The sequence below is a fragment of the Nicotiana tomentosiformis genome, chromosome 11 (assembly GCF_000390325.3).
Source record: "Nicotiana tomentosiformis chromosome 11, ASM39032v3, whole genome shotgun sequence".
NCBI classification, from domain to species: Eukaryota; Viridiplantae; Streptophyta; class Magnoliopsida; order Solanales; family Solanaceae; genus Nicotiana; species Nicotiana tomentosiformis.
Window position 1 is genome coordinate 11,081,306 of NC_090822.1, and position 24,966 is coordinate 11,106,271.

The window sequence follows — 24,966 nt, forward strand, 5'->3', positions numbered from 1 at the left end:
AAAAACAGAGAGTTTGGGATTTTCTTCTGAAGGGTGATTGCGCCTCTCGGTTTCGCATTTGATTTTCCTCTATTATCAAAATAATGAACAACCCTTGTTTATGAAAACAACTGAAAAAGCAAAAAGGATTTAAGTTATATATACTGACATCTCTGTCTTTACTCTGTATTTGTGTATGTGTGTGTTCTTATGGTGTTGATCGAAGGTACATAAAGAGGCAGTGATGCTGATATTTCTATATCTGGGCTAACGAGTCCAGGCATGGAGATAACACGGCCTGTATCCTGAATCCGCCTCTGGATGCATATGCATTTATCCGTCTTTTTCTCTGTTACAAGGTTGTTTTTAGGGAAAATGACATTGTATAACCGCTCTCAAAATACTAGTGAGATGAACCGACCCGTATTTGGCGTGGCAACCCGGTATGGCCTGTGATGGAGACTTTTGTCTCTCACATGCAGCCGGTATTTTGCAGCCATGGCGAGGTTGGGGAGAGTGCAATAGCTGATTTGAGGACATCTATTTAATGCATAGCCGAAATACATTAGTTTTGCTCTGTGTTTCGCCATTGATTTTCCTCCATTATTAAACAACAGACAGCCCTCTGTGTTTAAAGCTCTTAGGAGAATCTGAGCCAACCCGGTTACCTTGATTGTTCTAGAAAATCGAGGCTTTTGTGACTCTGAGAATGCAGGAGATCCTAAGAGTGCTTGCTCTGTTTCTCTGTGAGTTCATAGTCTGATGAATTCTTTGGGTTACAGACAAGTTATGCTGGTGGTAATGAGTTTAATTGATGGCTTGAACATGGCGGTGATGATTCTGTAAACCTTCGTTCCCTTCTGAACTTATAAATAGGCCATTTGAGACTATCCAACCCGTATCTTGGTGTGGTTTCTGCAGCCATGGCGTTGTTTGACTCTCTTTTCGCCTGACTTAAACACATATCTAAGCCTCAATTTTTGTACGATTTAAGAAATGGTGAAAATCTCATTAGTTTATGTGTGAGGAAGCGGCGAAAGCAGGGAGCTGTTGGGGAGTTTCAGTGGGTGGTTTTGCCCCTCTCTGTCATTCTCCGCCCCGATGATCACTCCGGTGAATATTTTCCAATTACAAAACCATCCTTTTGGTGAAAATACATAATACAACAACATCATATCCAGACCTTACCCCTACCTTGTGAAGATAGAGAGACTATTTCCAATAGACTAAGTGTTTTCTACTCCTGAATGCCCTCCTAAGGGTGAGTCATGCCATAGCTGGAGGATCTCCTTCCTGAGAGCCACATTGGCTCCAATTACCAATTTACCATGTCTTCTGAGTTGCTAATGTACATAAGTGTACCCCTTGACCTCACTTCCTGTTTGTAACTGATTGGTCAGCTCCTTAAGGGCAGGATCTTCTGCCCAACTTCTCCCAATATCCTGCAGCAAATCAGTTCTAACAGTAGATAGGGTCATAGCAGATAACTCGGCAACATGAAGTCTAGATAAAGCAGCAGCTGCTTTATTGTCTTTCCCCTTCTTATACTCTATTTCAAAGTCAAATTGCATTAGTTTAGTCACCCATTTCAACTGGGAACCAGTATACAATTTTTGTTCCAGCAAGAATTTTAATGCCTTTTGGTCTGTTCGAACTATGAAGTGCCTGCATACCAAGTACTGACTCCATTTTGTGACTGCAAGAACTAATGCCAATAGTTCCCTGTCATAAACAGACAAAGATTGGTGCCTCACTGAAAGGCCCTTGTTCAAATAGGCAATTGGTTTCCCATTTTGCATCAGGACAGCCTCAATCCCCACATCACACGCATCGTACACGCATCGGTCTCTACAATAAAAGGAATAGAGAAGTCTGGCATAGCCAGCAAGGGTGCTGTGGTCAAAGCTTTCTTCTGTTCTTCAAAAGCTAGAGTTGCCTTGTCACTCCAGTTGAAGTTGTCTTTCCTGAGTAGGTCAGTCAATGCCTTGCTTATAATGCCATATCCTCTGATGAATCGCCTGTAATAGCCAACCAACCCCAAACAACCTCTCAATTGCTTGACATTACTAGGAATTGGCCAGTCTGCCACAACTTGTATCTTCTTTGGGTCTGTAAATACCCCTTATGCAGAGATGTAGTGGCCCAAATATTCTACTCTTACTGCAGCAAAAACACATTTAGTTTTTCGTGCATATAGCTTATGTTGCCCGAGTATTGCAAAGGTTATTCTGAGATGCCAGACATGTTCCTCCTAACTCCTACTATATATCAAGATGTCATAAAAAAACACCAAAATAAACTTTCTGAGTTGATCCTTAAATATGTGATTCATTAGGCTCTGAAATCTCGAAGGTGCATTAGTCAACCCAAATGGCATGACTAAGTACTCAAAATGGTCAGAATATGTCCTAAAAGCAGCTTTATGAACATCAGCAGGGGCCATTCAGATTTGATGGTATCCAGACCTCAGGTCGATCTTAGAATATACTTGAGAACCACCCAATTCATCTAGTAATTCTTCGATAATGGGTATGGGATTCTTTCCCACCAAAACCACAGGAGATGCAAAAGGGCTGCAACTCTGTTGAATCAAACCCTGGGCCAACAGTTCATTCACCATCTTTTCTATCACATCCTTCTGAATTGGGGAATACCTATATGGTCTGTTGTTCAAAGCCTTGGCCCCTTCCTGAAGTGGTATGTGATGGTCAAACAGCTCCCTGGGAGGTCCTGAGGTTCTCCAAAAAGATCCACATGTTCTTCTAAGACAGATTGAATCTCCTCAGGTTCATGAATCTGAGTGGTTGCCCCTTTCAATTCTGTGCAACTATCTTCCATTGGAACTGCTTTGATCATGAACAACTGGGCATTTACCCCCATTGATGTGCTGCAAAGAGTCTGAATCCACTATATTCAACTGAGGAGTTGTTCCTTGTAATGAAATTAGCCTTCCCTGATACTCAAATTTCATGGTCAATTTCTTAAAATTGAACATGATATCTCCTAGCTCACCTAACCATTGAATGCCTAAAACCATATCACAGTTTCCCAAAGTCAACAAGAGGAAGTCAGCCTTAAACACATTGCCTTGCAGCAACCATTCTAAACCTCTGCAGATCTTATGCACCTGCACTGTATTGCCATCTGCCAAGCTTACATTTGTGGGTGGACATTGATCTATTTGCCATCCCATACTCTCCACCAACTCAGAGTCTAGGAAATTATGAGTGGAGCCACTATCAATCAAGATATTAAGCTGTCTCTGGTGGCAATACCCTGTGACTCATGGTTTTGGATTTCTTTGCACCATTAAGAGCATGGAGGGATATCTCGCAAGCATCTGCCAACTCCTCTGTCTCAGGCTTTTCTTCAATTATTAATCCTTCTATTCCTTCTTCCTCCAACTCCACCCAGAACAAATGTGCCTTGACTTTGCACACATGACCTGGCTGGAACTTTTATCACACATATAGCATAAGCCCTTAGCCTTTTTTTCACTCAATTATGCAGGGGTTAGCCTTCTCCTTCTACCCTTATCCTCTGCAGGTTTAGGTAAGTGCATAGCTGGATTGGTAAGGTTCTTAACATTTGTATAGGACGGGGTAAATGAGTTGGCTCTGGAAGAAGTACTAGGATAAACAGTTGAACTCCTCATAGCTTTAGACTGTTTGAGGAATATAGATTCCTGTAATCTTGCCAAATAATAAGCCTGAGGAAGTGAAAAGGGTCTGTGGATTCGAACTGCATCTCCTAACTCTGGCTTCAGCCCATTCAAAAAGATGCTTATAGCATGGTTGGGATCCAAGTTAAGTCGAGTCATGGCTCTGTCAAACACCTCCTGGAACTCAACCACACCTCCAGTTTGCCACAATTTAACTAGTTCAGTCATGGGATCATCATATTCTGCCCCAAATCGATCAGCCAACGCGAAAAGGTACTCATCCCATGTGGGAAATGGGAGATGGGCCCTGCTCCTCATGTATGCTTGGTGCCACTGAAGAGCAATGTCGTCCAAATGTATAGCAGCAACAATGACTTTTTGGCTAGAAGGGACCTCATCTAATGAGAAGAATTGTTCACATCTATACCACCATTCCTGAAAGTCCTTCCCATTGAACCTGGGAAACTCTTTCTTTGATAACCTGGTGAGTGTTTGGTGATTTGAGAATAATGGAAGGGTGTTGTACTGGTTTGGGTTATGGTAATGTAGGGTTGGATTTGAGTAATTTTGGGTTGGGTTATATGGGAAAGAAGAGTAGTTATAGTGAGCTGAGTTTGGTGAGTATGAAGCATATGGATTCTGAAAAGGATACGTATATGGAGGTAATTGATGGTTAAAGTAAGGGCTATGCATCGGAGCTGATACATGGTACCAACTATCTGAGAATTAGGAATTTGAGCAAAACTGGGTTTGGGGTATAAGGGTTTGGTAAGCGAGGGGATTGAAGTGGTAATGTAACGAAATTAGCTGGGAGTTGGGAACTGGGAGATTGAAAACTTGGAATTGGTAATGAAACTGGGGTTAAATTCGATTTCGAAATTGGGATAGTCTGGTGACATTTGGTTTGAACAGAGCTATTAAGAGCTACAGATTGACGAGGAGAGGAAGCATTTTGGATACCTCATAGATCCCTGGTCCGATAGTTGGAGAATACAGTTCCTTCGATAATGATGCCAGTAAGGCTTGCTGCTTATCCTTGTCTATGCTCCGAACAGTCCCAATCGTCTCTTCAACTCGCGAAAGGCGCTTTCATGCACCGATTCGAGCTGGTCTTGTCGCACAACCATTCGATCGAGCCGCATCAAAACTTCATCCATCTCACCACCCATGGCGGCACACCCACAGAGCAATTTCCTGCTACCCTAAGAGGGAATTAACAGAGAAAACAAGAGAGAAGGGGAAATAACAGGGTGGGTGCTCCTTGAGCTGTGCTACAAGCTATATAGTGGGATTGGCATTCCACAGCTCAGTCCACGTGATAGTGGTTGAGCTGGCATAACTAACTCTTAGGCAAAACTGGAAATAAAAGGAAATAAAGTGCCGAATGCTTAAATATAATAACCTATACTAGTATTATTATATGGGCTAAGCAACTCTGAATAATAAAAGGGGTCCACTTCTCATTCCAAGCCCAAACTCGTATCAAGTGACATCTCTATCTTTCCTCCATGTGTATGTTGTCATGGGCTGCTTTCCATCATCGACCCATGACCCCTTGGACGCGCCCCGTGGCGTCTCGGTAAGCCTCCCAGTGCCTAGCGCCACGGTCGGCCCCGTGGTCTCGGCAGCGCCAAGTGACAAGCGAGCATGCGCCTCTGTCGTCCCACCGATAATCAGTGCCAGCGCCCAGCGGCTGGCGAATGCCATCAGTGTCGCGCGCACAAACCATCATGTTGCCAACAGCGCCGCACGCACAGACAGTGCTCCGCGCGCAGACCCAATGCCAAGCACCAGCGCCCCGCCGCTGGCAGATCCAAATAGTGCCGCGCGCGCCCACAACAATACGCGCGCAGAACCTGATGCTCAAGACAAAGTTGCTGCCATCGAACTTGCTTCCATAGAAGACTAAGTCCTTTTCATTGTAATTATAGAGTAGTTTTACTTCATTCATTTTCAGTGTGCTTCTACAGCTTTCTTAGGTCAACTCATGTAATTTTGGTTTATTTTTTTTAAGCATTATTAAGGGGGACCAAAGCATTCAAACATTCAAGCATTCAAACAATTCTCTGTACTGGTGTCTCTCCCCCCCGACACCGCATTGCACCTTGTAATAACTTTCATCATCATCAATACAATCGTCAGCTTTCATCATCAATTGCTCATTTTCCGCTGCTCAATTGCTCACGACATTGGTTTTCCCGTACGGCACTGACAATCTAGTCTAGCGTACGGTGAAGACCTCAGTTGGCGCATAGCAACCGCACTGACATCGGTTGTTTAGCCTTACGTCGCCCTTCCAAGGAACTTCAGGAAGGCGCCGCGTAACAGTTGGTATCAGAGCCTAGGCTCGACATCGGACGAGGGAACTCATTGCCATCATCATCACCATTTCTGACCATGGTGAATTACGGGGATCGCATCACGACCCTAGAAGAGACGTTTGACGCATTACGGCCCATCGTGGATACGTTGCCTGATCTAAAAACCAGCCTAGTGCAAAGGTTGGACGACCTGGACCGCAGAATGCGGCAGGCAGAAATTGACATAACAAACATCAGTCAAGACTCTGAGGAAGATCGGGAAACGGCTGCCGTCGAGGCAACCAAAATTCATGGCAAATTCGAGGACCTCCAACAGGAGCGTGCCGAGTATTTAGCCCATCGGGAACTAGAGGCAGACAGACTGACCGTCATGCAGCAAACCATAAACAACTTGATAGGCCAGCTCAATGTTGGCAATGCTGCCCTTCAAAGCCTGCTCAAAGGAGGCGAAAACCACATCAGGGGTGCCATGAACATTGCCCCCATGTCACAAACGCTGAAAATTCAGGAGTCCAAGCCATACAACGGAGCCCGGGATGCTAAAGAAGTGGAAAACTTCATCTTCGACATCGAACAATACTTCGATGTCGTTGGACAGTTGGAGGAATCCAAGAAGGTAGCAACTGCTGCCATGTATCTTCAAGGCATTGCAAAACTCTGGTGGCGAGTCAAATACGAAGCCATCAGGGCCGGTGAAGATACTCTCCAGACATGGGCAGAACTGAAGGCCGCCATACGCCTGCAGTTCTTCCCCGAAAACGTGGAATACAATGCACGGAGAAAGTTGCGTGAACTCCGCCACACCAGGTCGGTGCGGGACTACGTGCGTGAATTCTCCGCACTCATGCTAAACATACGGGATATGGGGGACAAAGACAAACTGTTCGCATTCATTGAAGGTTTGAAACCTCATGCTCGTATGGAGCTGCAAAGACAACGGGTAGATACCCTGCCCAAGGCCCTTCAAGCTGCAGAGTGCCTTGGGGATTACCAGTTGGAAACTCAGAAGGATAGGCCCCAGCCGCCTGTCCGAGGGGGATACAACGGGAGCCAACCTAGCAACGGTGGCCCCAATAGAAACAGAGGAGATCGAGGTGCATCCAAATCTAAGACTCCTTCCTCAAGCAGCAACACTGCTGCATCAGTCAACAACAATCAGGGGAGAAAGCCCCCATCAGAATGCCTTCATTGCGGCGGGGAACATTGGAACAATCAATGCCCCAATACACAAATCAATGCTCAACAAACTCTTGACGATGATGAGTCAGATCAGGACGGCTCAGTCGGCGAAGAACAGGTAGGGGCCTTCAACGCATTTGTTGGCTCCATTCATGATACCTTGGCGGGAACCAGTGCTGGCAACCCCAAGAAGAAGGCATTCCCAACCGACAAGAAAGGGAAAGGAAAGGCGGACGAGAGGCCTCCCACATCACAAAAGAGGACCTTAATGTTCGTTGACATGAAAGTAAACGGCAGACCTATTCGGGCATTGATAGACACGGGTGCTAGCCACAACTACATGACCTCAACTCAGGTGCAACGCCTCGGTCTAGCAGTGCAAAAATGCAAGGGTCGTGTCAAGGCTATCAACTCTCCATCTCAGCAAGTGAGTGGAATAGCCAAAGAAGTGCCAATCAAGCTTGGCCCATACAAGGGAATATTCGTCCTACACATAGCTATCATCGATGACTTCGAACTGATAGTGGGATTGGAATTCCTCAGGCAGACCAACACCATCCCGGTACCATATGCCAACATGCTTCTAATGATGGGAGACAACGGGGCCAAGCCCTACACCATACCGTGCATATCCAAGAAGATGGCCGTTGGAAATATCACGGCCATGCAGTTTAAGGAGGGAACCAATAGACCTGAACCCACGGTTCCGGCTGCCCTCAACATCATCAAACAGACATCACATCATCGGGGTCCAACAGCTCATGGCGCCCCTCATTGTGTGAAGACTTGTCAAGCATTCCAAAAGGACAAGTCGGATCACTCAGCACAAGCGGGACTCTTGGAGCCGCTACCTGTCCCACAGAGACCTTGGGAAAGCATTTCCCTGAATTTCATCACAGGATTACCCAAGGTCGGAAATCATGCAACCATCATGGTGGTAGTAGACCAATTTTCCAAGTATGCTACCTTCATCGCAGCCCCACAGAACATATCGGCAGAAGATACAGCTCGACTCTTCTTCTCTCATGTTGTCAAACATTGGGGTATGCCCAGCAACATCATTAGTGACTGCGACCCACGCTTCATTAGCAAGTTTTGGACCCAACTCTTCAGTTGCCTCGTATCCAAATTGAGTTACAACTTAAACCATCATCATCAGCAAACATATGATCAAACAAACCGGTTCAATGACATGCTGGAGGAATATCTCCGCCAATTTGCAACCGGGTCACAAACACATTGGATGAAGCTTCTGGATGCTGCTCAGCTGTGTTTCAATTCACAAAAGTGCGCCCATACAAACAAAAGCGCTTTTGAAATTGTTACCGGACAGCAACCGTTACTCCCACAAAATGTGAATGCACCAAACATGCCATCATCTCATCGAGCTGCCAGTTTCTCGACAGAATGGGAGCAAATTTTGAAGATAGTGCGGAGCTATCTTCTCAAAGCCCAGGAGAGGGCAACAAGGTATGCCGAACAAAACCTTCGCTTTGCCCAACATCAAGCAGGAGACAGTGATGGTAAGAACCTCGAGGCGGAACTTATTTGCAAAGAGGACCCAAGATCCTCCCCTATTGCAAAGCTACATTGGGCCTTTTTCCATTGAAAGGCGCATCGGGAAATCCACATACAAGCTGAACACACCAGCCTGGTGGAAAATCCATCCAGTCTTCCATGTCAGCCGCCTCAGGCCATTTCAGAAATGCATGGAAGATCATTCAGAAAGACATCTCACAACACCGAGGGGAACAGACCTCCCAGCCAACAAGAGCCTGACCAATCATCATCATCCGGCAGGTAAGGCTCCGAGGACGTCGCCAACTCAGGTGGGGGAGAATGTCATGGGCTGCTTTCCATCATCGACCCATGACCCCTTGGACGCGCCCCGTGGCGTCCCGGTAAGCCTCCCAACGCCTAGCGCCACGGTCGGCCCCGTGGTCTCGGCAACGCCAAGTGACAAGCGAGCATGCGCCTCTGTCGCCCCACCGATAATCAGTGCCAGCGGCTGGCGAATGCCATTAGTGCCGCGCGCACCGACAATGCCGCGCGCACAAACCATCATGTTGCCAACAGCGCCGCACGCACAGATAGTGCTCCGCGTGCAGGCCCAATGCCAAGCACCAACGCCCCGCCGCTGGCAAATCCAAATAGTGCCGCGCGCGCCCACAGCAATACGCGCGCAGACCCTGATGCTCAAGACAAAGTTGCTGCCATCAGACTTGCTTCCATAGAAGACTAAGTCCTTTTCATTGTAATTATAGAGTAGTTTTACTTCATTCATTTTCAGTGTGCTCCTACAGCTTTCTTAGGTCAACTCATGTAACTTTGATTTATTTTTTTTAAGCATTATTAAGGGGGACCAAAGCATTCAAACATTCAAGCATTCAAACAATTCTCTGTACTGGTGTCTTTCCCCTCTGACACCGCATTGCACCTTGTAATAGCTTTCATCATCATCAATACAATCATCAGCTTTCATCATCAATTGCTCATTTTTCGCTGCTCAATTGCTCACGATATTGGTTTTCCCGTACGGCACTAACAATCTAGTCTAGTGTACGGCGAGGACCTCAGTTGGCGCATAGCAACCGCACTGATATCGGTTGCTTAGCCTTACGTCGCCCTTCCAAGGAACTTCAGGAAGGCGCCGCGTAACAGTATGTGTGTGTTTTTTTTTACGTGGTTGATGGAAGATACATAAAGTGGCAGTGATGATGTTTCTATATTTGAGCTAACCAATTCAGGCATTGAGATGACCCAGCCCGTATCGTGGTGTGGCAACCCGGTATGGCCTGTGATGGAGATTTTCTCTTTCTCACATGCAACCGGTGTTTGCCATGGCGTGGCTGCCTTCTCTTTTGCATCATAATACACATCTGAGCCCCATTTGCTTGAAGGAAAAAATAAAACAGAATCTTTTCCATGATTCAAAGTGGGGATATGTCGATCCTGCGGTTTTCTGATTACATGTTATAAAGCATCTTGAAACCCTCGAATGAGGCATCTGAGAAAAATGTGAGGGTGGTTGGCCTACTTCTCTGGTAAGCCTATGATTTCACTTTGGTTACAAACAGCCTTAATCATATTATTCCATCAACTCTGAGGCTCCTCATGGTTGATTGTTTGAATATTTGATTGTATGCGAAGGATATGGATATATATTTTTGATGTTGTTCCTGCTTGGGCTTCTACCTATGACTTTGTTGATCTCTACTGCTCCTATGGCCCTTTGTGCAAAGCTGATATGATCTAGCACTATCTTTAATTATTCGACAGATTTATATACAAGACAGTGCTGGGAAATTCGGAGGTGAAAAGACCAAAAAATTCCCATAATCAGAAATGGTTATCCCAGAAAGAAATGAGGCAAAACAAAGAGTTTGGGATTTTCTTTAAAGGGTGGTTGCCCTGCTTTGTTCCGCCATTATTGATTTTCCATCATTATTGAACAACCAACAGCCCTTGTTTATGGTAACAGCAGAAACAGAAACTGGAACATGCATACATGATTTACTTATCAAAAAAAAAAAAAACATGCATAAAGGATTTAACTTATATATTGACATGTCTATCTTTCTTGTGTGAGTGTGTGTTTTGTTTTTTCGGTGTTGATGGAAAGTACATGAAGAGTGATGATACCAATTCGAGCGTTGAGATTAACCTACCTGTATCTTGGCGTGGCAAGCGCACGGATGGCCTGTGACTGACACTTATGTCTCTCACATGCAACTGGTGTTTGCAGCCTTGGCGTGGCTGGCTTCTCTTCGCCTTATCGTTACACACATGAGCCCCATTTGCTTAAAAGACAAAAAGTAGAATCTTTTCCATGATTGAATGTTGGGATATTGAACCAAGTTATAAATCATATTGCAGTCCTAATGTATCTCCATATCTGTTCAGTATCATCTGAGCCCGCATACCCATTTTGGTGAAATTTCAGTTCTGGGGTGTTTGGCGTTCTCCAACTTATGATGATTTTACGCTTTAAACCAAACGGCCCCTCTTTTGTGGAGAAAATTTAACTGAAAGACCTTGATTTAACCCCTTGAGGCTTTAGGGGATGATTCTCAGAGTGGATGACTATCTCTGACATGCGGATGTTTTCTTTTTTGGCTTTAGACCTAACAATCCTTTGTGTCTATGCAGGTTCCTGTATTCTTGTATATGTGGATTTGTGCGTGCGTTTATTTCAGTTCTTATCTTCTCCTCACTGGCTGTGTTTCAATGCAATGCAAGCAAAGTATCACGTCAATGAAATCGAAAAGGGGAAACAACTGGCTATGATGATAATGTTTGCGAGCTAACTGAAATCGGGCACTGCAGTTTAGTTGCCTGTATCTTGGCGGGGCAACTTCAATTACTGTGATTTGTAGCCATGGCAATTGCCAGAGAACTCAATGCTCCTGGTACAAATCGAGTCTGAAGTTGAAAGTAGAGCATTAACAGTAGTAGTGGTAGTAGTAATTGGATAGTTGGACCTCATTCTGATTTATGATCTTCGTCCAAAGGATCCTAATTTCTTGGAATTATGTATTCATTTTCTCAAAGTGGCAATGATAATATTTGCTTATGCAGGCTAAAAAATGATTCGGGCATAGATATAACCAGACCAGTATCTGATTGTTAGCATGTTTGGCCAAGCTTTTTCAAGCTTTTGGAAGAAAAAAAATGCTTTTGAGGAGAAGCAGAAACAGTTTTGGAGAAGTATCAAAAAAATAGTTTTTCTCCAAAGACATTTTTTTGAAAAGCACTTTTGAAAAAAATATACTTAGAAATAGTTTTTAAAAGTTTGGTCAAACACTAATTGTTGTTGTTCAGAAGTGATTTTCAAATTAATTAGCCAAACACAAGTTGTTTTTCATCGAAAGTACTTTTAAGAAGAGCACTTTTGATAAAAAGTACTTAAAATAAGCTAAATAAGCTGATTTTTGCCGTTTGGCCAAACAGGCCATGTATCTGATTTTTGCCGTTTGGCCAAATAGGCCATGTATCTTGGCAGGGCAATACAACAACACCCAGTAAAATTTTACTAGTGGGGTCCGAGGGATAGTGTATGCAGACGTTACCCTTATCCCGAGAAAGTAGAGAGACTGTTTTTGAAAGACCTTTGGTTTAAGAAGACGAAAAGAGAAAAGAAATAATATATCAGTATCATCAATAAAAATTAAAGGTATTATAATAGCATCATAAAAATCATAAAATAGATGAAAAATAATAGCAATAATTACTAAATAGACCCGACACCGTAAAAACCAAAGAGTATCTTGGCAGGGCAATCTTTGCGTTAAAATGATTGTATCAATTGCTTGATATTGGCGTTGATTTTCGCCGCAGAACATATCTGATATACAAACTTTTATAAGGCTACCCTTTTTCTGTGGAATGTCATTATTCGTCTTGTTATATGGTTTTTGCATAGGTCCATTTCTTTTGGTATTTTTTTTCAATTTGTCTTTTACAATGGACAATGGCTCTCTATATTAGAGAAATATTTCCTGACATACAAGATAAGAGTCTTCTGGTAGTGCCCAGCAGTTATATAACATCGTTATATACAACATCGTTATATAATAATTATTGACTTTATTATTGACTATAAAGTCAAGTTCTTTTATGTAATCAATCTTCATGATGTACTATAATATGTGTTTATGTAATAACACTTCGTTATAACAATCAAAAAAATTTGGTACAAATGAGATTGTTATAAATGAGATTGTTATAGATAGGTTTGATCATATCTAGTCGTCTAGTTGTGTTACTTGTGTATAGAAGCAATTAGAGCCCGTTTGGCCATGAAAATTTTCACTTTTTTTTAAAAATCGGTGTTTGGCCATAAAATTTTCAATTTTTCACTTGATGATAAATTTTGAAATTTTTCAAAAAATTAAAAAAAATTCTAAAATTTCCACTCATATCACTCACAAAAATTCAAAAACAACCAAAAATTATATTTATGTCCAAACACAACTTTAATTTTCAAATATTATTTTCGCTTCGCATTTATTTCACTTTTTTTCGGAATTTTACAATTTTTATGTACAACCGCCACTTAATTTCAACATAAAATTTCATACAAAATAATATAATAATCCCTCACATAACTAATACCCTACAATATACGCATATTTTAAATTATGGGAGAATCCAGATTACCAAAAAACGAACACAAAGCAAAAAGCTCGGAAGGGAGAGAATGAGGCTACAGAGAATTGTAGGATTTTTCATTGAAAGGGCGGTTGCCACTCTCTGCATATTAGCCTATGATTTCTCAAACTATCCCAACAGCCCTTTTATAGCCTATTTTAGAGCCGCTGTTTATACATAGGGAGATTTGCACAAATAGGATCATTTGAATTTTCACTACAGTATGCATTTTCCTTTTACGCTTCCGTCGGAGCATTTAATGCTGCCGGTGGCGGTGGCGGAAGTGCTGGTGGTGAAGTATAATCGACGTGCTTAAAAGAGGCGATGATGATTTTCACAAATTTTGTAATTCCCTTCTGAGCTTATTAATTATTCGGGGCGTTTTGAGATAATCCGACCCGTATCTTGGCAGGGCATGCCTCCGTTGGGTTTTTGCAGCCATGGCGTCGCCGGACTCTCTTTTTGCCTGAGCTTAAACACACCTCTGAGCCGGTCTCTTTTCCGGCGAAATCGAGTTGTATTTTTTTTGCTCAAAAGCCCTAATCCCCTTTTTGGCAACCGTGGAATCAGAATATTGGTTTCAGTTCGACCCGATTTAGATTTGGAATGGGCTTTTGAAATAAGGCCCAATTGATTAGGGCGCAATATATAAGAAGTGGCGATAACACTAAAATAGCAAAAATCTCATTAGTTTAAGTCTGAGGCAGCGGTGAAAGCAGAGAGCTGTAGGGAGTTTTAATGGGTGGTTTTGCCCCTCTCTGTCATTCTCCGCCGCCGATGATCACTCAAATGAAAATTTTCCAATTGCAAAACCACCCTTAGTTGATTGATTTATTACTCCCTCTGTTCAAATTTATTAGAGGCTATGAAGATTGTTGTTTGTGAAAAAGACAGACTTATAAATCTATTGAGCTGGAAAAAACTGTATCTTGGCATGGCAGCGCAGATATGTCTATGAGAATGAGATACAACAACAACAGCAACATATAGGCAGACCTTACCCTACCTTGTGGGTCTATGAGATATTGGAGAAAATCCATTTTTTTGGGTGTTTTTTTCCTGTCTCATAAGGCTAACTTATGCTTGCAGCCATGGCAGTTTTTTCCAAAGCTTTTTGGGTTTTGTCTGAGAAAAGACAAATCTGAGCCTACCCCATTGCTATTGATTTTGGTTTTTGCTTTTTGCTTTTTTCTTTGCTACTTGATTACATTGGCAAAAATTTGAGCTCATACTTCAATTTAACTTTTGGTTCACTTTTGAGACTGTAACTTTTGAGCAGCATTGTGGAAATAAGTCCTTGTAATAGGAAAACTAATCTTTAGTTTCTGGTGATAAGTCCTTCAAGGCAGTATTACAGACTTGGCATTATGCTAATGTTGAGCAATACTTATATGCCTCATAATTTTCAAATTGAAAAGGAAAACAGAGCTTCTATGCATTGTGAGTTAGTCTCTTGACTGCACTTTGGTAAGTCAACTTTAACAACACCATATTTTTACTTTACCTTATTGGAACATGCTGAGTCTGACTGTTCTCCAATGTGGCAGTGCAAAAAAGCAGTCTTGATGGTTAAAAATAATGTCAAGACCCATTGCTTTAAGGTACTCGGCATTTTGGCAGACAAGAAGTTACAGGTAATAGGTATTCCTTCCCATTAGGCTGAGTAATACTCTCTAGTAGGATAAATGGAGATCAAGTTCTTACATGGGACTTCACTGAGAGCATTTTGGTTCCAGCATAGCAAAGCTGCCATAAAGAGCTATGATCTAATGAGCTTGCAAGAATTGTTTGTAAAAACATCCATTTACTTTTTATTTTTAATTCTATATAGTGAACAGGTAAATAAATCCCTGTATGTGTTCCTTATTCTCTTTAAAATGTGGCCCTTGCTGCGATTGTGCATTGTGGAATTTATGGATATCAGAAGATCTCCATCTTAAAAGTGCCATCAACCACAACCAAAGAACAAATTCTTTTTTTTTTAAGATTTATGAAGCTCTAGGAATATAGATAAGGTCTATTTTAGAGTTAACTTTATTGCAAAAAATGTACTTTTGATACTTTAGCCTATTTTTCTCGGTTCTGTATTGATTGAAAATGTTGCTTCTTGGATATGGGTGTGCCTAAAAATGTTTTCCTTCCACTATAATTCTTAGAATCAGAATGCCAACAACTAATATCTATTTTTGGGTTTCTTTGTCGGTAAATATGCTCTCTTTGATGCTTAATCCTGTTTCCCTTGTTTTTTTAATCTAATGATTTGGAATGCTCTTGCTTTGAGATGGATGTACCTTAGTTTTTTCCTTTGTCGAATCATAGGCTTCATATGCGAAAGAGGTACTTTTCCATACTTTAGCCCTTATTTTTCTTTTTTCGAACTCTCTGCAAATCAGAATACCTGCTTCTTTGACATGGGTGTGCCTGAATTTGTTTGCTTTTCTCTAGAATCTAGTCATTTGAATACTAACGTCTAGTTTTAAGTTACTTCGTTGCTGAGATGTTTTATTGGGCTTATCTGCAAAGTCCATAATTTCGTCAACATTAGCTGCAAAGTCCATACTTCTTACTCTTCTCCTTCAATTGTTTTGTTTGTTCTGTGCATGAAGGAATTCGTCCTAAATGATGAGTAATTCAAGTAAGTTATGGATTAACATCCAAATGAAACTTTTTGTCATAGTTACTCTGATAGATTGATGAGATTCCTTTATTAGCTCTATTTTTTGGTACATCACTTTATTAGTTCTCTCTCCTTTTTTTTTTGGGGGGGGGGGGGGGGGGAATCCCTTATTAGCTCTATTTTGTTGTTTACATCCTTTATTACACTTCTATATTATCACAACTACTTGTCTAAAAAGATTGTTTTATGTGTGTATTTTATGCTTTATTTAATCAGGTTCTGTTATGCGTTATCCTAGAGTTTTTTTTCCCTTGATGAAGAATTTGTAAGGTTGTAAATAACAGGAGATACAATACTGGTCTTTTCTGAACTGTTGTTAATTATTTGGATTTTAAGGAAGCATTTTATCTCCCAAAATTTGTCAGTAAGTTTTCATGCACCTCCTACGAGAGCGGATTTTATAACGCCATTTAAGTGACACAAGCGTGGTTTTCAATTGTCTTGAAAGGGTCTTAACATTATTAAATTTGAGAATAATTGTATGTTTAATGCAAAAAAGGAATTGCAAATAAGGCAACTTTGCCGAGGGTATCTGTTTTTGTTGATTCCCTCTTTTCCCTGTTGCCAATATTTTATAATTGGACAAGCTTGGAACAATTTTAGTTGATGAACTATACATGTTTCTGACCTCAGCTGATTCTAGCTTGGCTACATTCTCTATCTCTCTTTTGATCTGATAAATTTAGTACTTTGCATATTCTTAGTGTAAATGTCAAAGTTTTTTCTTTTTTGGTTTCTTAAACTTTGTGCTCAGGCCAAACACGTTTCTTTTGTGATTCTGTTTAAAAAAGTACTGGGTGATTTTCTTTTGTAATTACGTTTATATTCATTCATTGAGCAAACGGTTTATCGAAAACATCTCCACCTTCTCTATGGTAGGGATAAGGTTGTGTGCGTACTACCTTTTACAGATACCAATTGTGGGTTTATTGTTGTTGTAATACGTTTGTATTTCCTGTTGTCAAAAGTACTATGTGATTTTCTTTTGTGATTACCTTTGTAATACCTTTATTCAAGAGTACTATGAAATTCCTTTTCCTTTTGCACCCCCCCCCCCCCTTAATTTTATCCTTGTTTTCAAGATTGGTTAGAGGTGCAATTTTCTTCACACTTTTTCCTTGTCCAGGTGCAAGTATTTCCCATGTTATTATAGGGTAAATTGCATTAAGTACCCATGTAATATGGGGTCGGATACAGGTAGAGCTCGTATAATTTTAGATCAAGCACTTACACCCCCCTTTATAGCTGAAATTCTACACAAATATATTCTTTTACAAATCTTTAGGTGTTGTGGTGGCCAGGATTTCAGCAGGAATATTGGTAGCTGCACCGAATTCAAAAATACAGAAATTACTTACCTGTCAGTTGGTGTAGATTATTTTTAGTCCCTCCGTTTTAATTTATGTGACATTAACTATAATGCTAATATAACAAGTTGTACAATGTTATTTACTATTTTTCTTTTCAGATTATCAATCTACGTTTAGTACTTGTAAGCAATTTTTTTGATTAAAAAAATATATATTCGGACTATAAAACTAAAGCTTTTGTACAAGTTGTTAGTTGAAGTAAACGACTTTTTGCAATCCCAAACTTAACTCATAAGTTGGATTTTTTAAAGCTTGAAATAAAGGAGGATATTATATGGGAAAACCTGACTGTATAATTTAACTTATAGTCTTGACTCATAACTCATAAGTATAATCTAGTATCTTGCCTATAAGCGTAAATTACTATAATTACATTATCGATATAAGTACAATAGTTATATTTTGTTCCAAGATGTAATAGACAAAAGTTGGATCACTTACAAACACAAGATGTGGGAAAGAGCGATACAATGAAGGCACTGTTTCGCATGTGGTGATTTTATTTTGTAAGATCATAAATTGAGTTAAACTTGGATGGGTTAAAACAAGTTGCAATATTATAAATCATTTTAAACTTAGCCCCGTTTGGTCATAGACTTTGTTAAAAAAAAAATTTAATTTTTTTGGGCAAGTACTTGTTTGTTTATAGGTGTTATCCATATTTCTGGCAAATTTTCAAATCTCAAAACTAGTTCAATAGTTATTTTTGGCCCAAAATATTACCGTTAGGTTTTTAAAAAAAATTAAAAATTGCCCCAAACTTTTGTATTTTATAAAAAAAGCTCAATTTCTTAGGGGATTCACGTAAAATCGGAAGAAATTCGTTGTCCGGTTCATTGAGAAAGAGATTAAAAAGTTGATCATGAAGATTCGCTTTTAACTCTAAAACTTTGATATCGAACAACTTATTATTTACCGCTGATAGAAATTCAAACGGAGTTTGGGTTTCATTTAAAAAGCTTCTCACTAACTCTTGGTATCCCATTAACGTTGGCTTATCTGTCAGTCGCGTCGGGTCTGCCGCTCAGTTGAAAACTATGAAACAAGTTTGCGGTAGTTCAAAACTGGAATTGGCACAATATCGCGAAGTGGCCGCCCTTGCTCAATTTGGCTCAAACTTTGATGTTGCGACTCAGGCATTACTCAATAGAGGTGCAAGGCTGATAGAAGTAATAATCATCTTATTTTCCAGATCATTATGACCCAACTAATCCATATCTACCCACTTTTCCCTCATTAAACTTACGCGGCTTTGTCCTTCTCTATAAACAGAAGAAAACCTTCGCCAAAATTGTTGTGCCAATATGTGGCAATCCACCGCAAAGACAAAAATTGAAGGTAATTTGCTAAAATGTACTAATGTTTGTATAAATTTTCTTCAGATTTGTTTCGCTTGTTTTGTATGAATTTTTTTCAGAGTTGTTGATTATTTTTGAATGTTTTTAAAACTTATGGGTGTAAGTCACATTTCATGTTTTTTAATTTAAAAAAAAGGTGAAGTTTATTTTGAAAAATTATGTCCAAACAAACTTTCATCTTCAAACCAAACTTCACCCAAATTAGATTTTTTAAAACAAATTTGGAAATCTATGACCATTTGACTTTGACTGTGAAAAGCAAAAAATAGGCACACATTAGTTTAGAGTAAAGGAGTGAAAGCCACTTGAACACTAGCTTAATAACTTGGATGAGTTGGAACAAGTTGCAATATTATAAATTGAGTTATAATTCTCTTAAAGTCGTTTAAGTCAAGAGGAGTTAGATAATTTCTGACTAAATAATAAGTCAGTGGATCTAATCTTTCTAACTCAAATATCATTTTTAGTTAGAACTACTCTGTTTAATGACCAAATTAAAAAAAAAAAACAAGCATTTTTTCTCATCAAGATTTATTTAATTCAGCTGGCATATATAAACTATTTGCTCTGGTCTTTCACGTGATTTAACTTGGATTGTGTTCAATTAGACTCGCAAAGATACATATCCGATTAATAGTCTGTTTGGCCAAGCTGGAGAAATCAGCTTATTTTGAAAAGTGCTTTTGCAGAGTAGTAGTTTGTGTTTGGCTAATCACTCTGAAAAATACTTTTGAACAATAATTTGTGTTTGGCCAAACTTTTGAGAAAGTGCTTTTAAGAATCAAATTACGAATAAGGACATGAATAGATTTGCTTAATAATTAATATTATAAGTAAATAAATAATCTTAAAATTTTGTTATTACAAGCAATAATTAAATCTTTTTATTTTATTTAAGTAAAATATGAAAATAAAATTTAAAAGTACTTAATTCTTTTAATATACGTTAAATATATTAAAAATCATTCAACAAATATAAAAACATTCACCCCTAAAGTCACTATATATATTAGAAAGCTATCCTAAAAATAATAAAAAATATTTATACATTAATATCTTAAGTATTAGGTTTAACGGTTATTTTGGTATATACTATATTTTGTTAAGGGTATTTTTGGTAAGAAAAAAAGTCAAAACTGCTTCTACTTATGCTTTTGGGAAGAAGCTACTTTTTTTTCTGCTTCTCAGAAACTGCTTCTGCTTCTTCCCAAAAGCACTTTTTCCCCCAAAAAAGCTTGGCCAAACACCTCAAGTTAGGGAAAAAAGTATTTTTGAGAAAAAAAGAAGAAGTATTTTTTCCCTCTTGAGAAGCTTGGCCAAACAGGCTATAACTCGCTCAACTTGGCTAAATTGTAATAGTAAGTATCAAAATCAGATCAATTGTACTTGTTTATTCGATTTTGTTTAAGAAATTTAGCTTAAATAACAATATAGAACAAGAAAATAGCCAAGAGATGTAGGGAGAACTTTTTTTTTTCAAGGCCAAATACATAGAAATACATCACATTTTGCATGTCTGACATCAATGTTAAACCAATTCCATCTCCTATATCCAAATCTGATTTTAGCAAGTTGATGAACCATGTCCAAGAATGCTTGGTCTCTTGGTCCACCATAGCCCATGCTATGGAAAACATCTATTGATTTTCATTCTTTCCAATTACCACCAATAATTCACCTTTGCATGCTCCTTTTAAAAAGTAGCCATCAAATCCAATAATCTTCCTACATCCTTCTAACCAACCCTTCTTCAAAACATCAAAACAGATGTAAAAATATACAAATAATTTCTTTCCATGTACAGTATTGTATATATTCTAATCCAGCAAGTACTCCCACGATTAGTCTCCTTGATAATATCAGCATAATCACACAAACTTGCAAATTCCGTCTTCTAGTCCCCCATGAACTCTTGTATTACCCTACACTTATGCCCCATAACAAACAGTTCTTCCAACATACAAACCAATTTTGTCTGTGATATGATCTTGTAACTCCCACAGTTTTATATCAGGTGTAGATATTATTTTTTTCCTAAATTTGTGAGCAATATATTTAGATGTGCACAACATATTCTAAGTGTATTTGTTGTATTTGTGTTGTGGATGGTGCCTCTTCACAATGAAGTCATCAGAATCTCTATCTTTGCTTGCATACAGTGTCCATTTGCATCTGCTAGTTCTGCACTTCGCAAGTACTATTTGGCTCTCATTTGGTTTTAATTTCAGCTACACCTTGTACTCAATAGCATAATTGATCACCCATAAATTTCTAGCTTAAAATGTTTAATAATCTCAAGGTTCATAATATAATTAAAGTGCTCGAAGGGATTAAGGACTTACACGGTTTAAGCGAAGTATTTGGGATAATATTCGTATAGGATATGAACTGATATGGTAGGACGAATACTTAAGAATAAATAAAATCTTGTTTGTTCACTGTGTTGAAATGCAACACTGGATGCATTTGTCCTTATAATGGCAATACGATGATGTATGTAAAAGGAGTACATCTATTTTATATGTAAGGAATTAGAAAGAAATATACAAGGATCTTGGTCAGCAATGAAAGACAAATGGGCCAGGGATAGAGAAAATAAAAAGACTTTCTAAGTGGTAAAACTTTTACTTTTATTTGGAATAAAAAAGTAGCATGGGTGGAAGCACGTTCAACCAAATTTGCATATAATTAAATATATAGTAGGCTAGCCAATTGAGCTTTAAATGATGATCATATTTGAGATTCATTTGGTCTTTTTAAAATAATAAGAGACATAAGGCATCAAGCCTTTCTTGGCTTCTGAACACCGACGAGAAATGCAAAGAAACATAGAAACAAAAATTGCTCATCGTCGACATAGAGTAAGAGGACTCTACTTTTCCTTTCATCTTTTTTCTTTTATTTTGTTCCTTTACTTTAATTATCAGTTATATATGAAGATAATTAATTATAATTCCAAACAAGAGTTAGGGTTTGAGCAGTAAAATAAAAATTTGATAATAGAGTCTTGACTGAGTATGTAATGTTGCAATTGATATGTTCTTAGTGATGATTATAACTCATTGGACTATAGAATTGAAGTGGGTATACATAGTTTCCTTGTATTGCTGAAAATTCACGAGTTAGAAGATTTGACCAATCTTCTTAAATTGAAGAGAGTAATGTTATATACTTTAGACTTGTATTGATGTGAATTGAACCCGATTATTACATATAGAATGAAAATTTATGAATCGGGAATGTTTGGAGGATACGTGAAGTCGAAGCTGAGCTAGCTTTAAGGTGAGTTGAGACTTACTCTCCTAGTAGAGAATTCCACTAGAACCCATGTGCTCCATGTGTTCAATAAATCCAAACCATGTCTTCTTGCGATCCAAACACTACGTTTACTTCATTCTTATCCAGTACGACGATATATGTGACAGAAACACATGCTCATTTGTATTACCAGTTATTAAGTGCGTTTGTTTGTGATATTTACATTCAGTTAAGTATTCAGTTTCAATATTAATTCATGCATCAATGTGATCATTCAGTAGGGAGAAGTGGCCAACCTCCCCCAGCGTGAGTACCATGATGCCGGGGTTAGTTACCCCACGCTCGCAGGTGCCAACTGTTTGTTGGGGAGATAGGCCGACAATCCCCCATACGTGTTCCTAGATGCTCACGTACGCAGGGCTACTACGTGTACTGATTTTCAGAAAAAACTTCAGTTTTGGCTTACAGTTCAGCTTATAGTTTCTGTCTCAAGCTCATTACTTGTTTATAAAATTTTATATGATTTATATAATTTTCTGTATGTCCGTTTTCTTTCATATTATTTTCCCAGAAGGTCTCGCTCCGCCTTTTTAGGAGGTAGCCTATGAGACTTACTGGGTATCCTTTAGTGATATTTAGCCCGTTTCGGCCTGCTACGTCGTGTGACAGGTATTGAGGATGCATGTAACAAGGCATGCAGTTAGAGAAGATATTTCGGATTTAGTTTACAGACTCCGTTGATTCATCACATCGGTAGCAGACTCTTTTCAGACTATTATTTATTTTTAGATATTTATTTTATTTTCGGGGAATGCCCTGCATGCTATGTATTTAAGTTTTTTTTTTAAAATTCTAGAGGCTCATGACTTGCTAGTGGGTTAGTATTAAGATATTTTGGGATTTATCCTTTATTGATTATTTTATCAGTCCGTTTATGAATCGCAACTTGACTAGAATGTATATTTAAGCGCATTAGGTTGTTCGCTATTGAACTTTAAGTTTTGATACAACTATCACAGGGTTCACTCAACGAGTGGTAAGGGTTGAGTGCCAATCACGTCCCACCTTAGTTGGGGCGTGACAAGTTGGTATCAGAGCAGCCAGGTTTGAGAAGTCCTAGGGAGTCATGAGTTGTGTCTAGTAGAGTCTCATTATGAGTATATTGTGCACCGTACTTATATCTGGGAGGCTGCAGGACATGTTAGAAAAATTTCTTTTCTTTGACTCTTACATTGTGCATTAGAGCTAAATATTTCAGAATTCTAACAATCAATTTGTCTCTCGTTGCAGAACAAAATGGTTAGAACAAGATCAACCTCGTCCTCTGCTACTAACAATGTTGAGATACCAGCTGGTAATCATCAAGAAACACCAGCAGAGGTGCAGACTGCACCAATGACACTAGCTGCAGTTAGAGGACGTGGCATAAGTAGAGGTCGAGGTCAGAATGCCATGGGTAGAGGTGAAAATTTCATAGGTAATCAGGCTCGTAGTAGGGCCATTGGACATGCACTGGCTCCACCTCAGCAGGCTGATAATGATCATGTGGAAGTCACACTCCCTCTTAACCCACTCAGGGAAAATCAACCACAACAGCACGATGATTAAATTGATAGAATTTTGGACTTTTTAGAGTCCCTAGCCCTTCCGACTGGCGGTTAGGCTGCATCTGTTCATGCTCCTCCTCAAGACCCTCATGCTTCAGATGAAAAGATTATAGAAGACGATTTTCAAGCTCCATTCGAGGTACCACCACCAGTTGTCCCTGCAAATATTGCCTAACCAGTGCAGTTACCAACAGGAAAAATTAATCCACATGCCTTTCTGAGATTAAAACCTCCTACTTATAATGGTACAGATAAGCCAAATGAACCAATGTTATTTTTGGAAGAGATAGAGGAAATATTTGTTTCTTTGGGTTGTCTTGAAATGCAAGCCACATAGTTGATTGGGTTTCGGTTGAAGGGTGCAGCAGGAAAATGGTGGAGAGGTTACAAGAAGGCAAGAGATTCTACATTATCACCATTTACTTGGCCACAGTTTAAAGAAGCTTTCAGGGCCAAGTTTTTGCCTAGCAGTCAGATAGATGAGCTCCGATGTCAGATCGAACATATTAAGCAAGGTACCATGTCATGACTGAATATGAGATAAAATTTACAAACTTGGCAGAGTATGCACCTAATTTAATACGGACAGAGAGAGAAAAAGTGAGAAGGTTCATTGAAAGCTTGAATCCACATATGGCAAAAGATATGACTTCGCATTAGGATGACAAGACTTATCTTCAGGTTGTTAATATTGCTACGGTAAGGAGGCTTTTGATAAAATTTCTAGGGAAGCTAGAGATAACAACAAGAAGGCTAGAACAACATGTAGTTATAGTGAAGGGTAAGAACATGAATCATTCAGCTCACATTCAATCAATAGCTCACTCGTCTCCTTATTCAGCTCCACTCAGACATGGCCACCAGAGTAAGGTCCAGGCCGATCAAGGGTACATTTCAACTAGTCAAGGCCAACCTCGGTTCTCCTATCCTATATGTTCTTCGTGCAGCAAAAGACATCCAGGGAAATGCCTTTTGGGTCAGAAAGGTTATTTTCACTGCCATGATCCAGGTCATATTAAGAGAGTTTGTCCACGGCTTGGACAAGCTCCAGAGAAGGTTCCAACTACTCAAGAAACATCCATAAGTAATTCTGTAATCGCACCTCCTCCAATTCGGGAACCTAATACTCAGACTGGGCGTGGTGCCAATAGAGGTGGAGCTCATGGATGAGGCGGACCAGCCAGATTCTATGCAGTTCTAGATAGGCAGAATGCAGAGGCGTCTAACAAAGTTATTACAGGTATTCTCTCAGTTTGTGGTCGCCCTGCTTATGTATTAGTTGATCCTGGTTCAACTTTCTCCTATGTGTCTCCTTATTTTTGTGTCGAGATTGGAAAATCACCAGAACAATTAGGGGTTCCGTTTGAGGTTTCCACACCCATAGGGGAGTCTGTTAAAGTTAAATA

The 24,966-nt window shown here is 39.6% G+C and overlaps 1 protein-coding gene and 2 long non-coding RNA genes across 8 annotated transcripts in view; 2 read left to right on the plus strand and 1 right to left on the minus strand.

Annotated features, from left to right (window-relative positions):
- The window catches only part of LOC104084792 (uncharacterized), a 31,831-nt gene extending 20,141 nt beyond the window's left edge, over positions 1-11,690 (plus strand). For 2 of the 6 annotated variants that reach the window (XR_011412110.1, XR_011412111.1), the window contains exon 2: positions 11,290-11,690. Coding sequence is in view for 2 of the 6 variants with exons in the window: in XM_070188406.1 (XP_070044507.1) it covers positions 6,038-8,749 (2,712 nt within the window). In the remaining 4 variants the exon portion in view is untranslated. Of the gene's footprint in view, positions 1-816; positions 10,185-11,289 lie in introns of those variants that run through there. The other 4 variants (XR_011412112.1, XM_070188406.1, XM_070188407.1 and 1 more) reach the window with 4 other exon arrangements.
- The window catches only part of LOC138900816 (uncharacterized), a 129,943-nt gene that overhangs the window by 58,791 nt on the left and 46,186 nt on the right, over positions 1-24,966 (minus strand). The window lies entirely within an intron of this gene.
- On the plus strand, positions 13,265-17,434 carry LOC104084790 (uncharacterized). Its single transcript, XR_011411885.1, has 3 exons — positions 13,265-14,757; positions 14,838-17,164; positions 17,253-17,434. It is a non-coding gene; the product is annotated as an uncharacterized lncRNA (long non-coding RNA).